Here is a 16,646-nt window from a genome sequence, read left to right on the forward strand (position 1 = left end):
GATGGACAAGAGAGACATATTGAGTTGCCCATTAAAGGAATGAAATCAAAGCTAGTGATGATGGACAAGAGAGACATATTGAGTTGCCCATTAAAGGAATGAAATCAAAGCTAGTGATGGACAAGAGAGACATATTGAGTTGCCCATTAAAGCCATGAAATCAAAGCTAGTGATGGACAAGAGAGACATATTGAGTTGCCCATTAAAGCCATGAAATCAAAGCTAGTGATGGACAAGAGAGACATATTGAGTTGCCCATTAAAGCCATGAAATCAAAGCTAGTGATGGACAAGAGAGACATATTGAGTTGCCCATTAAAGCCATGAAATCAAAGCTAGTGATGGACAAGAGAGACATATTGAGTTGCCCATTAAAGGAATGAAATCAAAGCTAGTGATGGACAAGAGAGACATATTGAGTTGCCCATTAAAGGAATGAAATCAAAGCTAGTGATGGACAAGAGAGACATATTGAGTTGCCCATTAAAGCCATGAAATCAAAGCTAGTGATGGACAAGAGAGACATATTGAGTTGCCCATTAAAGGAATGAAATCAAAGCTAGTGATGGACAAGAGAGACATATTGAGTTGCCCATTAAAGGAATGAAATCAAAGCTAGTGATGGACAAGAGAGACATATTGAGTTGCCCATTAAAGGAATGAAATCAAAGCTAGTGATGGACAAGAGAGACATATTGAGTTGCCCATTAAAGGAATGAAATCAAAGCTAGTGATGGACAAGAGAGACATATTGAGTTGCCCATTAAAGCCATGAAATCAAAGCTAGTGATGGACAAGAGAGACATATTGAGTTGCCCATTAAAGGAATGAAATCAAAGCTAGTGATGGACAAGAGAGACATATTGAGTTGCCCATTAAAGGAATGAAATCAAAGCTAGTGATGGACAAGAGAGACATATTGAGTTGCCCATTAAAGCCATGAAATCAAAGCTAGTGATGGACAAGAGAGACATATTGAGTTGCCCATTAAAGCCATGAAATCAAAGCTAGTGATGGACAAGAGAGACATATTGAGTTGCCCATTAAAGGAATGAAATCAAAGCTAGTGATGGACAAGAGAGACATATTGAGTTGCCCATTAAAGCCATGAAATCAAAGCTAGTGATGGACAAGAGAGACATATTGAGTTGCCCATTAAAGGAATGAAATCAAAGCTAGTGATGGACAAGAGAGACATATTGAGTTGCCCATTAAAGGAATGAAATCAAAGCTAGTGATGGACAAGAGAGACATATTGAGTTGCCCATTAAAGGAATGAAATCAAAGCTAGTGATGGACAAGAGAGACATATTGAGTTGCCCATTAAAGCCATGAAATCAAAGCTAGTGATGGACAAGAGAGACATATTGAGTTGCCCATTAAAGGAATGAAATCAAAGCTAGTGATGGACAAGAGAGACATATTGAGTTGCCCATTAAAGGAATGAAATCAAAGCTAGTGATGGACAAGAGAGACATATTGAGTTGCCCATTAAAGGAATGAAATCAAAGCTAGTGATGGACAAGAGAGACATATTGAGTTGCCCATTAAAGGAATGAAATCAAAGCTAGTGATGGACAAGAGAGACATATTGAGTTGCCCATTAAAGCCATGAAATCAAAGCTAGTGATGGACAAGAGAGACATATTGAGTTGCCCATTAAAGGAATGAAATCAAAGCTAGTGATGGACAAGAGAGACATATTGAGTTGCCCATTAAAGGAATGAAATCAAAGCTAGTGATGGACAAGAGAGACATATTGAGTTGCCCATTAAAGGAATGAAATCAAAGCTAGTGATGGACAAGAGAGAGACATATTGAGTTGCCCATTAAAGGAATGAAATCAAAGCTAGTGATGGACAAGAGAGACATATTGAGTTGCCCATTAAAGCCATGAAATCAAAGCTAGTGATGGACAAGAGAGACATATTGAGTTGCCCATTAAAGGAATGAAATCAAAGCTAGTGATGATGGACAAGAGAGACATATTGAGTTGCCCATTAAAGGAATGAAATCAAAGCTAGTGATGGACAAGAGAGACATATTGAGTTGCCCATTAAAGGAATGAAATCAAAGCTAGTGATGGACAAGAGAGACATATTGAGTTGCCCATTAAAGGAATGAAATCAAAGCTAGTGATGGACAAGAGAGACATATTGAGTTGCCCATTAAAGCCATGAAATCAAAGCTAGTGATGGACAAGAGAGACATATTGAGTTGCCCATTAAAGGAATGAAATCAAAGCTAGTGATGGACAAGAGAGACATATTGAGTTGCCCATTAAAGGAATGAAATCAAAGCTAGTGATGGACAAGAGAGACATATTGAGTTGCCCATTAAAGGAATGAAATCAAAGCTAGTGATGGACAAGAGAGACATATTGAGTTGCCCATTAAAGGAATGAAATCAAAGCTAGTGATGGACAAGAGAGACATATTGAGTTGCCCATTAAAGCCATGAAATCAAAGCTAGTGATGGACAAGAGAGACATATTGAGTTGCCCATTAAAGGAATGAAATCAAAGCTAGTGATGGACAAGAGAGACATATTGAGTTGCCCATTAAAGGAATGAAATCAAAGCTAGTGATGGACAAGAGAGACATATTGTTATGGGATTTCCTGGTCTGAGCAAATACAAAAATCCTTTCAAATCCATATCATTATTTACGGTCTGCCTGTTATCTTCCATATGTTTCACTATCTATTCAGCGCATGTCATTTTAATTGTGTTCTAAGCATTTAAACTGTCAAATATAAATTGACATGCATTTAAATATTATAGACAAATGTATAATATGTTGTTAATATATAGATACAGAGAGAGAGACATATTGATTTAATTAGGCCTTCAGCATGGACAAGAAATTAATGGATCATTGAATTTTCAGATGATGGAAAAAGTCTATGCAAAGGAATGAAATCAAACTAAATGGACAGACATTTACCCATTAATTGGTCAAGTCAACCAACGGGGTTGACCCTAGTGAGTCAACCAACAGGGTTGACCCTAGTGATGGTCAAGTCAACCAACGGGGTTGCCCATTAAAGGAGTGATGGTTGACCATAATTTCAAGTCAAGCTAGTGATGGGGTTGAGTTCCCCTAAAAATCAAAGTCAATGGACAAGAGAGGGTTGCCCATTAAAGCCATGAAATCAAAGCTAGGATCAAGTCAACCAACGCTAGGGTTGACCCTAATTAGTTCAATCAATTGAGGGTTGACCCTAAAGGAATGAAATCAAGTAGTGACCAAGAGGGTTGCCCTAAATTGGTCAAAGCTAGTGATGGACAAAGGGGACATATTGTTGCCCATTAAAGGTGAAGTTAAAAGCTAGTGATGGTTGAGACTATTGAGTTCAAGTCAATCAAAGCTAGTGATGGACAAGAGGGTTGAGTTGCCCTAATTGAGTGATGGACAAGAGAGACATATTGAGTTGCCCATTAAAGCCATGAAAGCTCAAAGGGTTGCCCTGAAATCAAAGTCAAGTCATGGACAAGAGGACATATTGAGTTGCCCTAAAGGTCAAGTCAAAGCCAACAAGGGGTTGACCCTAAGGAATGAAATCAAGTCAACCAAGGGTTGACCCCCATTAAAGGTCAAGTCAACCAACAAGGGTTGACCCTAAAGGAATGAAACAAGTCAACCAACGGGGTTGCCCATTAAAGGTCAAGTCAACCAACGGGGTTGACCCTAATGATCAAGTCAACCAACGGGGTTGACCCTAAAGGAATCAAGTCAACTAGTGAACAAGAGGGTTGAGTTGCCCTAATCGGTCAAGTCAACCAACGGGGTTGACCCTAATCGGTCAAAGTCAACCAAGGGGTTGACCCTAAAGGAATCAAGTCAACTAGTGAACAAGGGTTGACCCTAAAGGTCAAGTCAACCAACGGGGTTGACCCTAATGGTCAAGTCAACCATATTGAGGGTTAAACCCCTAGGATCAAGTCAGACCATATTGGGTTCAAAGCCATGAAATCAAAGTCAGTGATGGACAAGGGTTGACCCTAATTGGTCAAGTCAACCAAAGGGTTGACCCTAATTGGTCAAGTCAACCAACGAGGGTTGACCCTAATTGGTCAAGTCAACCAACAAGGGGTTGACCCTAATTAGTCAAGTCAACCAACGGGGTTGACCCTAATTGGTCAAGTCAACCAACGGGGTTGACCCTAATTGACATGTCAAGTCAACCAAACGGGGTTGACTGATTTAATTATTCAGCAGACAAGTCAATTAATGGGTTTTGATGATTTAAAAAGTGGTCAAGTCAACCTAAATCGGGGTTGACCCTAATTGGTCAAGTCAACCAACGGGGTTGACCCTAATTGGTCAAGTCAACCAACGGGGTTGACCCTAATTGGTCAAGTCAACCAACGGGGTTGACCCTAATTGGTCAAGTCAACCAACGGGGTTGACCCTAATTGGTCAAGTCAACCAACGGGGTTGACCCTAATTGGTCAAGTCAACCAACGGGGTTGACCCTAATTGGTCAAGTCAACCAACGGGGTTGACCCTAATTGGTCAAGTCAACCAACGGGGTTGACCCTAATTGGTCAAGTCAACCAACGGGGTTGACCCTAATTGGTCAAGTCAACCAACGGGGTTGACCCTAATCGGTCAAGTCAACCAACGGGGTTGACCCTAATCGGTCAAGTCAACCAACGGGGTTGACCCTAATCGGTCAAGTCAACCAACGGGGTTGACCCTAATTGGTCAAGTCAACCAACGGGGTTGACCCTAATTGGTCAAGTCAACCAACGGGGTTGACCCTAATTGGTCAAGTCAACCAACGGGGTTGACCCTAATTGGTCAAGTCAACCAACGGGGTTGACCCTAATCGGTCAAGTCAACCAACGGGGTTGACCCTAATTGGTCAAGTCAACCAACGGGGTTGAGATGTTTGTGATGCATTCTCTATTAAAGTTGAAGTCATGTAGTCAAAAACGATTAATTTAAGGCCTATATCGAGGCTAAATACACATGTTTTGCAGAACCCTTTTATTGATATTGTTTCAGTTGGTGTGCCAGTTAAAGGGTGGAAGGCGTTGTTCAGGGGTTTGTGGAGACCACATTCACGGTCGGTTCAATTTAAAATGTGCCCCTTTAAAAGCCGCAATGCCTATAAACCGGATTCGGATCGAATCCCGGCCAGAGTCAACGTATAGCAGAAGGCCATTAGCAACACTCACTACCCATCAACAGAACAGTGTCTATATATACACTGAGCTGGGTGAACTCACTACCCATCAACAGAACAGTGTCTATATATACACTGAGCTGGGTGAACTCACTACCCATCAACAGAACAGTGTCTATATATACACTGAGCTGAGAGGAGCTGGGTGAACTCACTGCCCATCAACAGAACAGTGTCTATATATACACTGAGCTGAGAGGAGCTGGGTGAACTCACTACCCATCAACAGAACAGTGTCTATATATACACTGAGCTGAGTGAACTCACTACCCATCAACAGAACAGTGTCTATATATACACTGAGCTGGGTGAACTCACTACCCATCAACAGAACAGTGTCTATATATACACTGAGCTGAGTGAACTCACTACCCATCAACAGAACAGTGTCTATATATACACTGAGCTGAGTGAACTCACTACCCATCAACAGAACAGTGTCTATATATACACTGAGCTGAGTGAACTCACTACCCATCAACAGAACAGTGTCTATATATACACTGAGCTGGGTGAACTCACTACCCATCAACAGAACAGTGTCTATATATACACTGAGCTGAGAGGAGCTGGGTGAACTCACTACCCATCAACAGAACAGTGTCTATATATACACTGAGCTGAGAGGAGCTGGATGAACTCACTGCCCTTCATGGGTTTAAAAGCAGTGGATTGTTATAAGGACAAGTGCACACTTGAAGGGAGTATAGATCAGAGGGTGAGAACACATGTAAACTCAGTCCCTCTGTAGTGAACTTCCTGCTGTGGTTGGTTACTATGGTTACTGACCTAGCCCAACAGGGTCAAACTCCCAAAGAAAACAAAGTGCTGTTGAGTTTCACTGCTCAGTAAAACTGCTGTTTACAACGCATCTCAACAAAAAAACAAGTCATTTTGTCCATTAGAGTCTTAAATATTTACCTTCAACATTATCTACAAAAGCACATCATGACAGTTTGTACACAGTGACTGAAGTCTGCAACGTCAGTGACAGCTGAACATATATACAGTTTGGTTTATTTACAAATAAATCCTACACAGCACAGTGCCCCCAGTGGCATGGAGGAGCCATCCATCTAAAGCACTTCACCTGAGGTTCACAAAGACTGCTGCAACAGCCCTGAGGAGCAGGGGGAGTCTGGAGACCACAGAGAGGAGCAGGGGGTCTGGAGACCACAGAGAGGAGCAGGGGAGTCTGGAGACCACAGAGAGGAGCAGGGGGGGTCTGGAGACCACAGAGAGGAGCAGGGGGAGTCTGGAGACCACAGAGAGGAGCAGGGGGGGTCTGGAGACCACAGAGAGGAGCAGGGGGAGTCTGGAGACCACAGAGAGGAGCAGGGAGAGGAGCAGGGGAGTCAGGAGACCACAGGGAGGAGCAGGGGGGAGTCTGGAGACCACAGAGAGGAGCAGGGGGAGTCTGGAGACCACAGAGAGGAGCAGGGGGGGTCTGGAGACCACAGAGAGGAGCAGGGGGGGTCTGGAGACCACAGAGAGGAGCAGGGGGAGTCAGGAGACCACAGAGAGGAGCAGGGGGAGTCTGGAGACCACAGAGAGGAGCAGGGGGAGTCAGGAGACCACAGAGAGGAGCAGGGAGAGAAGCAGGGGGAGTCAGGAGACCACAGAAAGGAGCAGGGGGAGTCAGGATACCACAGAGAGGAGCAGGGGGAGTCAGGAGACCACAGAGAGGAGCAGGGGGAGTCTGGAGACCACAGAGAGGAGCAGGGAGAGGAGCAGGGGGAGTCAGGAGACCACAGGGAGGAGCAGGGAGAGGAGCAGGGGGAGTCAGGAGACCACAGAGAGGAGCAGGGGGAGTCAGGAGACCACAGACAGGAGCAGGGGGGAGTCGGGAGACCACAGAGAGGAGCAGGGGGAGTCAGGAGACCACAGAGAGGAGCAGGGGAGTCTGGAGACCACAGAGAGGAGCAGGGAGAGGAGCAGGGGGAGTCAGGAGACCACAGAGAGGAGCAGGTGGAGTCAGGAGACCACAGAGAGGAGCAGGGGGAGTCTGGGGACCACAGAGAGGAGCAGGGAGAGAAGCAGGGGGAGTCAGGAGACCACAAAGAGGAGCAGGGGGAGTCAGGAGACCACAGAGAGGAGCAGGGGGGAGTCAGGAGACCACAGAGAGGAGCAGGGGGAGTCTGGAGACCACAGAGAGGAGCAGGGGGAGTCAGGAGACCACAGAGAGGAGCAGGGGGGAGTCTGGAGACCACAGAGAGGAGCAGGGGTAGTCAGGAGACCACAGAGAGGAGCAGGGGGAGTCTGGAGACCACAGAGAGGAGCAGGGAGAGGAGCAGGGGGAGTCAGGAGACCACAGAGAGGAGCAGGGGAGAGAAGCAGGGGGAGTCAGGAGACCACAGAGAGGAGCAGGGGAGTCAGGAGACCACAGAGAGGAGCAGGGGAGTCAGGAGACCACAGAGAGGAGCAGGGGGAGTCTGGAGACCACAGAGAGGAGCAGGGAGAGGAGCAGGGGGAGTCAGGAGACCACATAGAGGAGCAGGGAGAGGAGCAGGGGGAGTCAGGAGACCACAGAGAGGAGCAGGGGGAGTCAGGAGACCACAGAGAGGAGCAGGGGGGAGTCTGGAGTCCACAGAGAGGAGCAGGGGGAGTCTGAAGACCACAGAGAGGAGCAGGGGGAGTCAGGAGACCACAGAGAGGAGCAGGGGGGAGTCTGGAGACCACAGAGAGGAGCAGGTGGGAGTCTGGAGTCCACAGAGAGGAGCAGGGGGAGTCTGGAGACCACGGAGAGGAGCAGGGGGAGTCTGGAGACCACAGAGAGGAGCAGGGAGAGGAGCAGGGGGAGTCAGGAGACCACATAGAGGAGCAGGGAGAGGAGCAGGGGGAGTCAGGAGACCACAGAGAGGAGCAGGGGGAGTCAGGAGACCACAGAGAGGAGCAGGGGGAGTCTGGAGACCACAGAGAGGAGCAGGGGGAGTCTGGAGACCACAGAGAGGAGCAGGGGGAGTCAGGAGACCACAGAGAGGAGCAGGGGGAGTCTGGAGACCACAGAGAGGAGCAGGGGGGGTCTGGAGACCACAGAGATGAGCAGGGGGTCTGGAGACCACGGAGAGGAGCAGGGAGGGTCTGGAGACCACAGAGAGGAGCAGCGGGAGTCAGGAGACCACAGAGAGGAGCAGGGGGAGTCTGGAGACCACAGAGAGGAGCAGGGAGAGGAGCAGGGGGAGTCAGGAGACCACAGAGAGGAGCAGGGGGGGTCTGGAGACAACAGAGAGGAGCAGGTGGAGTCAGGAGACCACAGAGAGGAGCAGGGGGAGTCTGGGGACCACAGAGAGGAGCAGGGGGAGTCTGGGGACCACAGAGAGGAGCAGGGGGAGTCAGGAGACCACAGAGAGGAGCAGGGAGAGAAGCAGGGGGAGTCAGGAGACCACAAAGAGGAGCAGGGGGAGTCAGGAGACCACAGAGAGGAGCAGGGGGGAGTCAGGAGACCACAGAGAGGAGCAGGGGAGTCTGGAGACCACAGAGAGGAGCAGGGGGAGTCTGGAGACCACAGAGAGGAGCAGGGAGAGGAGCAGGGGGAGTCAGGAGACCACGGAGAGGAGCAGGGAGAGGAGCAGGGGGAGTCTGAAGACCACAGAGAGGAGCAGGGGGAGTCAGGAGACCACAGAGAGGAGCAGGGGGGAGTCTGGAGACCACAGAGAGGAGCAGGTGGGAGTCTGGAGTCCACAGAGAGGAGCAGGGGGAGTCTGGAGACCACAGAGAGGAGCAGGGGGGAGTCTGGAGACCACAGAGAGGAGCAGGGGGAGTCTGGAGACCACAGAGAGGAGCAGGGGGAGTCAGGAGACCACAGAGAGGAGTAGGGGGAGTCTGGAGACCACAGAGAGGAGCAGGGAGAGGAGCAGGGGGAGTCAGGAGATCACAGAGAGGAGCAGGGGGAGTCTGGAGATCACAGAGAGGAGTAGGGGGAGTCTGGAGACCACAGAGAGGAGCAGGGAGAGGAGCAGGGGGAGTCAGGAGATCACAGAGAGGAGCAGGGGGAGTCTGGAGACCACAGAGAGGAGCAGGGGGGAGTCAGGAGATCACAGAGAGGAGGAGCTTGGGTTTTAGGTGTGGTAGGAGGGGGTGCGTTTGATTATCTCCCCTTCAGGCATGGTGCTGCAGAGACACAGGTTAGTTAACTCTGGTTCCAGTCAGTCAGTCAGTCAGACTGGGTCCATACTGATGGCTCCTCCTCTGGTTCCGTCAGACTGGGTCCATACTGATGGCTCCTCCTCTGGTTCCAGTCAGACTGGGTCCATACTGATGGCTCCTCCTCTGGTTCCAGTCAGACTGGGTCCATACTGATGGGTCTCCCTCTGGTTCCAGACAGACTGGGTCCATACTGATGGCTCCTCCTCTGGTTCCAGTCAGACTGGGTCCATACTGATGGCTCCTCCTCTGGTTCCAGTCAGACTGGGTCCATACTGATGGATCCTCCTCTGGTTCCATCAGACTGGGTCCATACTGATGGGTCCTCCTCTGGTTCCAGACAGACTGGGTCCATACTGATGGCTCCTCCTCTGGTTCCAGTCAGACTGGGTCCATACTGATGGGTCCTCCTCTGGTTCCATCAGACTGGGTCCATACTGATGGGTCCTCCTCTGGTTCCAGACAGACTGGGTCCATACTGATGGCTCCTCCTCTGGTTCCAGTCAGACTGGGTCCATACTGATGGCTCCTCCTCTGGTTCCAGACAGACTGGGTCCATACTGATGGGTCCTCCTCTGGTTCCATCAGACTGGGTCCATACTGATGGCTCCTCCTCTGGTTCCATCAGACTGGGTCCATACTGATGGGTCCTCCTCTGGTTCCATCAGACTGGGTCCATACTGATGGGTCCTCCTCTGGTTCCATCAGACTGGGTCCATACTGATGGGTCCTCCTCTGGTTCCATCAGACTGGGTCCATACTGATGGGTCCTCCTCTGGTTCCATCAGACTGGGTCCATACTGATGGCTCCTCCTCTGGTTCCATCAGACTGGGTCCATACTGATGGGTCCTCCTCTGGTTCCATCAGACTGGGTCCATACTGATGGGTCCTCCTCTGGTTCCGTCAGACTGGGTCCATACTGATGGGTCTCCCTCTGGTTCCATCAGACTGGGTCCATACTGATGGGTCCTCCTCTGGTTCCGTCAGACTGGGTCCATACTGATGGCTCCTCCTCTGGTTCCATCAGACTGGGTCCATACTGATGGGTCCTCCTCTGGTTCCGTCAGACTGGGTCCATACTGATGGGTCCTCCTCTGGTTCCATCAGACTGGGTCCATACTGATGGGTCCTCCTCTGGTTCCATCAGACTGGGTCCATACTGATGGGTCCTCCTCTGGTTCCGTCAGACTGGGTCCATACTGATGGGTCCTCCTCTGGTTCCAGACAGACTGGGTCCATACTGATGGCTCCTCCTCTGGTTCCGTCAGACTGGGTCCATACTGATGGCTCCTCCTCTGGTTCCATCAGACTGGGTCCATACTGATGGGTCCTCCTCTGGTTCCATCAGACTGGGTCCATACTGATGGGTCCTCCTCTGGTTCCATCAGACTGGGTCCATACTGATGGCTCCTCCTCTGGTTCCATCAGACTGGGTCCATACTGATGGGTCTCCCTCTGAGAAGCAGTGTCTCCTTGCTCTTGGGTTAATTCTCCAGCAGTGTTAACAGAGTGACTGGGCTCTACTGCCCCCTCTGATCTCCACAGGTTTATCAAGTTCCTAAAAGAGGCCTTGGAGTTGATCACCAAGCGTCGGGTGTGTTCAGGGTTCTCCAGCAGGAATGTGTGACGGACACCTATGGTGTTATCCAGGCTGACCTCTAACCTCTGACTGGACCACAGACAGGGGGCGGGACCTGGGAGAGGCGGGCTGGGGCAGAGAGACAATCACTAGGGAGAAGAGCACGAAGACGTCCTGCCTGAAGAAAATCTAAGAGAGAGGAGAGAGAAGATGGAGATAGGTTAGGACAGTGGACAGGTGTGGGTTTAGATGTATCTATAGGGGTTAGTGGTAGGGTACTAGGGTTAGTGGTAGGGTACTAGGGTTAGTGGTAGGGTACTAGGGCTATAGGGGTTAGTGGTAGGGTACTAGGGTTAGCGGTAGGGTACTAGGGCTATAGGGGTTAGTGGTAGGGTACTAGGGTTAGCGGTAGGGTACTAGGCTTAGCGGTAGGGTACTAGGGCTATAGGGGTTAGTGGTAGGGTACTAGGGTTAGTGGTAGGGTACTAGGGTTAGTGGTAGGGTACTAGGGCTATAGGGGTTAGTGGTAGGGTACTAGGGTTAGCGGTAGGGTACTAGGGCTATAGGGGTTAGTGGTAGGGTACTAGGGTTAGCGGTAGGGTACTAGAGTTAGCGGTAGGGTACTAGGGCTATAGGGGTTAGTGGTAGGGTACTAGGGTTAGTGGTAGGGTACTAGGGCTATAGGGGTTAGCGGTAGGGTACTAGGGTTAGCGGTAGGGTACTAGGGTTAGCGGTAGGGTACTAGGGTTAGCGGTAGGGCACTAGGGTTAGCGGTAGGGTACTAGGGTTAGCATTAGGGTACTAGGGTTAGCGGTAGGGTACTCGGGTTAGTGGTAGGGTACTAGGGTTAGTGGTAGGGTACTAGGGTTAGCGGTAGGGCACTAGGGTTAGTGGTAGGGTACTAGGGTTAGCGGTAGGGTACTAGGGTTAGTGGTAGGGTACTAGGGTTAGCGGTAGGGTACTAGGGTTAGCGGTAGGGTACTAGGGTTAGCGGTAGGGTACTAGGGTTAGCGGTAGGGTACTAGGGTTAGCGGTAGGGTACTAGGGCTATAGGGGCTAGTGGTAGGGTACTAGGGTTAGCGGTAGGGTACTAGGGCTATAGGGGCTAGTGGTAGGGTACTAGGGTTAGCGGTAGGGTACTAGGGTTAGCGGTAGGGTACTAGGGTTAGCGGTAGGGAACTAGGGTTAGCGGTAGGGTACTAGGGTTAGTGGTAGGGTACTAGGGCTATAGGGGCTAGGGGTAGGGTACTAGGGTTATAGGGGCTAGTGGTAGGGTACTAGGGGTATAGGGGTTAGTGGTAGGGTACTAGGGGTATAGGGGTTAGTGGTAGGGTACTAGGGTTATAGGGGCTAGTGGTAGGGTACTAGGGTTATAGGGGTTAGTGGTAGGGTACTAGGGTTATAGGGGTTAGTGGTAGGGTACTAGGGTTATAGGGGTTAGTGGTAGGGTACTAGGGTTATAGGGGTTAGTGGTAGGGTACTAGGGGTATAGGGGCTAGTGGTAGGGTACTAGGGTTATAGGGGTTAGTGGTAGGGTACAAGGGTTAGGTTAGTGGTAGGGTACTCGGGTTATAGGGGCTAGTGGTAGGGTACTAGGGTTATAGGGGCTAGTAGTCACACCTCTGCAGTCTGTTAACCAGCTGTGTGACCAGGGAGTCAGAGATCCCAGGGTAGGCCTCCTCAGCTAGGAGAATAGCTTCTCTCAGTTCATCTAGAGCCATGGGGTTCCCATTCACTGCCTCCTGACGCTGCTTCAACTGGAGGACAGAGAGAAGGGAACAGCAGGGTTAGGAGGGAGGACAGAGAGAAGGGAACAACAGGGTTAGGAGGGAGGACAGAGAGAAGGGAACACAACAGGGTTAGGAGGGAGGACAGAGAGAAGGGAACAACAGGGTTAGGAGGGAGGACAGAGAGAAGGGAACAACAGGGTTAGGAGGGAGGACAGAGAGAAGGGAACATAACAGGGTTGGGAGGGAGGACAGAGAGAAGGGAACAACAGGGTTAGGAGGGAGGACAGAGAAGGGAACACAACAGGGTTAGGAGGGAGGACAGAGAGAAGGGAACACATCAGGGTTAGGAGGGAGGACAGAGAGAAGGGAACAGCAGGGTTAGGAGGGAGGACAGAGAGAAGGGAACAGCAGGGTTAGGAGGGAGGACAGAGAGAAGGAACAACAGGGTTAGGAGGGAGGACAGAGAGAAGGGAACAACAGGGTTAGGAGGGAGGACAGAGAGAAGGGAACAACAGGGTTAGGTGGGAGGACAGAGAGAAGGGAACAACAGGGGTAGGAGGGAGGACAGAGAGAAGGGAACACAACAGGGTTAGGGAGGGAGGACAGAGAGAAGGGAACAACAGGGTTAGGAGGGAGGACAGAGAGAAGGGAACAACAGGGTTAGGAGGGAGGACAGAGAGAAGGGAACACAACAGGGTTAGGAGGGAGGACAGAGAGAAGGGAACAACAGGGTTAGGAGGGAGGACAGAGAGAAGGGAACAACAGGGTTAGGAGGGAGGACAGAGAGAAGGGAACAACAGGGTTAGGAGGGAGGACAGAGAGAATGGAACACAACAGGGTTAGGAGGGAGGACAGAGAGAAGGGAACAACAGGGTTAGGAGGGAGGACAGAGAGAAGGGAACACAACAGGATGAGGAGGGAGGACAGAGAGAAGGGAACAACAGGGTTAGGAGGGAGGAAAGAGAGAAGGGAACAGCAGGGTTAAGAGGGAGGACAGAGAGAAGGGAACACAACAGGGTTAGGAGGGAGGACAGAGAGAAGGGAACATAACAGGGTTAGGAGGGAGGACAGAGAGAAGGGAACACAGCAGGGTTAGGAGGGAGGACAGAGAGAAGGGAACACAACAGGGTTAGGAGGGAGGACAGAGAGAAGGGAACAGCAGGGTTAGGAGGGAGGACAGAGAGAAGGGAACAACAGGGTTAGGAGGGAGGACAGATAGAAGGGAACAACAGGGTTAGGAGGGAGGAAAGAGAGAAGGGAACAACAGGGTTAAGAGGGAGGACAGAGAGAAGGGAACAGCAGGGTTAGGAGGGAGGACAGAGAGAAGGGAACACAACAGGGTTAGGAGGGAGGACAGAGAGAAGGGAACAACAGGGTTAGGAGGGAGGAAAGAGAGAAGGGAACAACAGGGTTAAGAGGGAGGACAGAGAGAAGGGAACAGCAGGGTTAGGAGGGAGGAAAGAGAGAAGGGAACACAACAGGGTTAGGAGGGAGGACAGAGAGAAGGGAACAGCAGGGTTAAGAGGGAGGACAGAGAGAAGGGAACACAACAGGGTTAGGAGGGAGGACAGAGAGACGGGAACATAACAGGGTTAAGAGGGAGGACAGAGAGAAGGGAACACAACAGGGTTAGGAGGGAGGACAGAAAGAAGGGAACACAACAGGGTTAGGAGGGAGGACAGAGAGAAGGGAACAACAGGGTTAGGAGGGAGGACAGAGAGAAGGGAACACAACAGGGTTAGGAGGGAGGACAGAGAGAAGGGAACAACAGGGTTAGGAGGGAGGACAGAGAGAAGGGAACAGCAGGGTTAGGAGGGAGGACAGAGAGAAGGGAACAACAGGGTTAAGAGGGAGGACAGAGAGAAGGGAACAGCAGGGTTAAGAGGGAGGACAGAGAGAAGGGAACACAACAGGGTTAGGAGGGAGGACAGAGAGACGGGAACAACAGGGTTAGGAGGGAGGACAGAGAGAAGGGAACAACAGGGTTAGGAGGGAGGACAGAGAGAAGGGAACACAACAGGGTTAGGAGGGAGGACAGAGAGAAGGGAACACAACAGGGTGAGGAGGGAGGACAGACAGAAGGGAACAACAGGGTTAGGAGGGAGGACAGAGAGAAGGGAACAGCAGGGTTAAGAGGGAGGACAGAGAGAAGGGAACACAACAGGGTTAGGAGGGAGGACAGAGAGAAGGGAACAACAGGGTTAGGAGGGAGGACAGAGAGACGGGAAAACAACAGGGTTAAGAGGGAGGACAGAGAGAAGGGAACACAACAGGGTTAAGAGGGAGGACAGAGAGAAGGGAACACAACAGGGTTAGGAGGGAGGACAGAGAGAAGGGAACAATAGGGTTAGGAGGGAGGACAGAGAGAAGGGAACAACAGGGTTAGGAGGGAGGACAGAGAGAAGGGAACAACAGGGTTAGGAGGGAGGACAGAGAGAAGGGAACACAACAGGGTTAGGAGGGAGGACAGAGAGAAGGGAACAACAGGGTTAGGAGGGAGGACAGAGAGAAGGGAACAGCAGGGTTAGGAGGGAGGACAGAGAGAAGGGAACACAACAGGGTTAGGAGGGAGGACAGAGAGAAGGGAACAGCAGGGTTAGGAGAGAGGACAGAGAGAAGGGAACAACAGGGTTAGGAGGGAGGACAGAGAGAAGGGAACACAATGGCCGGGGGTTGGGTTGGTCTGTCTCATGGCCGGGGGTTGGGTTGGTCTGTCTGACCATGGCCAGGGGTTGGGTTGGTCTGTCTCATGGCCGGGGGTTGGGTTGGTCTGTCTCATGGCCGGGGGTTGGGTTGGTCTGTCTGACCATGGCCAGGGGTTGGGTTGGTCTGTCTCATGGCCGAGGGTTGGGTTGGTCTGTCTGACCATGGCCGGGGGTTGGGTTGGTCTGTCTGACCATGGCCGGGGTTGGGTTGGTCTGTCTCATGGCCGGGGTTGGGTTGGTCTGTCTGACCATGGCCGGGGTTGGGTTGGTCTGTCTGACCATGGCCGGGGGTTGGGTTGGTCTGTCTCATGGCCGAGGGTTGGGTTGGTCTGTCTGACCATGGCCGAGGGTTGGGTTGGTCTGTCTGACCATGGCGGGGGGTTGGTCTGTCTGACCATGGCCGGGGGTTGGGTTGGTCTGTCTGACCATGGCCGGGGGTTGGGTTGGTCTGTCTCATGGCCGAGGGTTGGGTTGGTCTGTCTCATGGCCGAGGGTTGGGTTGGTCTGTCTGACCATGGCAGAGGGTTGGGTTGGTCTGTCTGACCATGGCCGGGGGTTGGGTTGGTCTGTCTGACCATGGCCGGGGGTTGGGTTGGTCTGTCTGACCATGGCCGGGGTTGGGTTGGTCTGTCTGACCATGGCCGAGGGTTGGGTTGGTCTGTCTGACCATGGCCGGGGGTTGGGTTGGTCTGACTGACCATGGCCGAGGGTTGGGTTGGTCTGTCTCATGGCCGGGGTTGGGTTGGTCTGTCTGACCATGGCCGGGGTTGGGTTGGTCTGTCTGACCATGGCCGGGGTTGGGTTGGTCTGTCTCATGGCCGAGGTTGGGTTGGTCTGTCTGACCATGGCCGGGGTTGGGTTGGTCTGTCTGACCATGGCCGGGGTTGGGTTGGTCTGTCTGACCATGGCCGGGGTTGGGTTGGTCTGTCTCATGGCCGAGGTTGGGTTGGTCTGTCTCATGGCCGAGGGTTGGGTTGGTCTGTCTCATGGCCGAGGGTTGGGTTGGTCTGTCTCATGGCCGAGGGTTGGGTTGGTCTGTCTGACCATGGCCGGGGGTTGGTTTGGTCTGTCTGACCATGGCCGAGGGTTGGGTTGGTCTGTCTCATGGCCGAGGGTTGGGTTGGTCTGTCTGACCATGGCCGAGGGTTGAGTTGGTCTGTCTGACCATGGTCGGGGGTTGGGTTGGTCTGTCTGACCATGGCCGGGGGTTGGGTTGGTCTGTCTGACCATGGCCGAGGGTTGGGTTGGTCTGTCTCATGGCCGGGGGTTGGGTTGGTCTGTCTGACCATGGCCGGG

General features: G+C 51.5%; 1 protein-coding gene across 5 annotated transcripts in view; it reads right to left on the minus strand.

The window, feature by feature from the left end:
• Positions 1-8,656: 8,656 nt before the first annotated feature.
• LOC127929122 (serine/threonine-protein kinase 24-like) overlaps positions 8,657-16,646 on the minus strand; it is a 75,982-nt gene continuing 67,992 nt past the window's right edge. For all 5 annotated transcript variants that reach the window (XM_052516659.1, XM_052516658.1, XM_052516657.1 and 2 more), the window contains exons 10-11: positions 12,536-12,672; positions 8,657-11,104 (exon numbers count right to left, since the gene is read on the minus strand). In XM_052516659.1, the coding sequence (XP_052372619.1) occupies positions 11,065-11,104; positions 12,536-12,672 (177 nt within the window). In that variant the 3' untranslated portion in view covers positions 8,657-11,064. The remainder of the gene's footprint in view (positions 11,105-12,535; positions 12,673-16,646) is intronic.

Source organism: Oncorhynchus keta, unplaced genomic scaffold, assembly GCF_023373465.1.
Source record: "Oncorhynchus keta strain PuntledgeMale-10-30-2019 unplaced genomic scaffold, Oket_V2 Un_scaffold_5439_pilon_pilon, whole genome shotgun sequence".
In the NCBI taxonomy this organism is placed as follows: domain Eukaryota; kingdom Metazoa; phylum Chordata; class Actinopteri; order Salmoniformes; family Salmonidae; genus Oncorhynchus; species Oncorhynchus keta.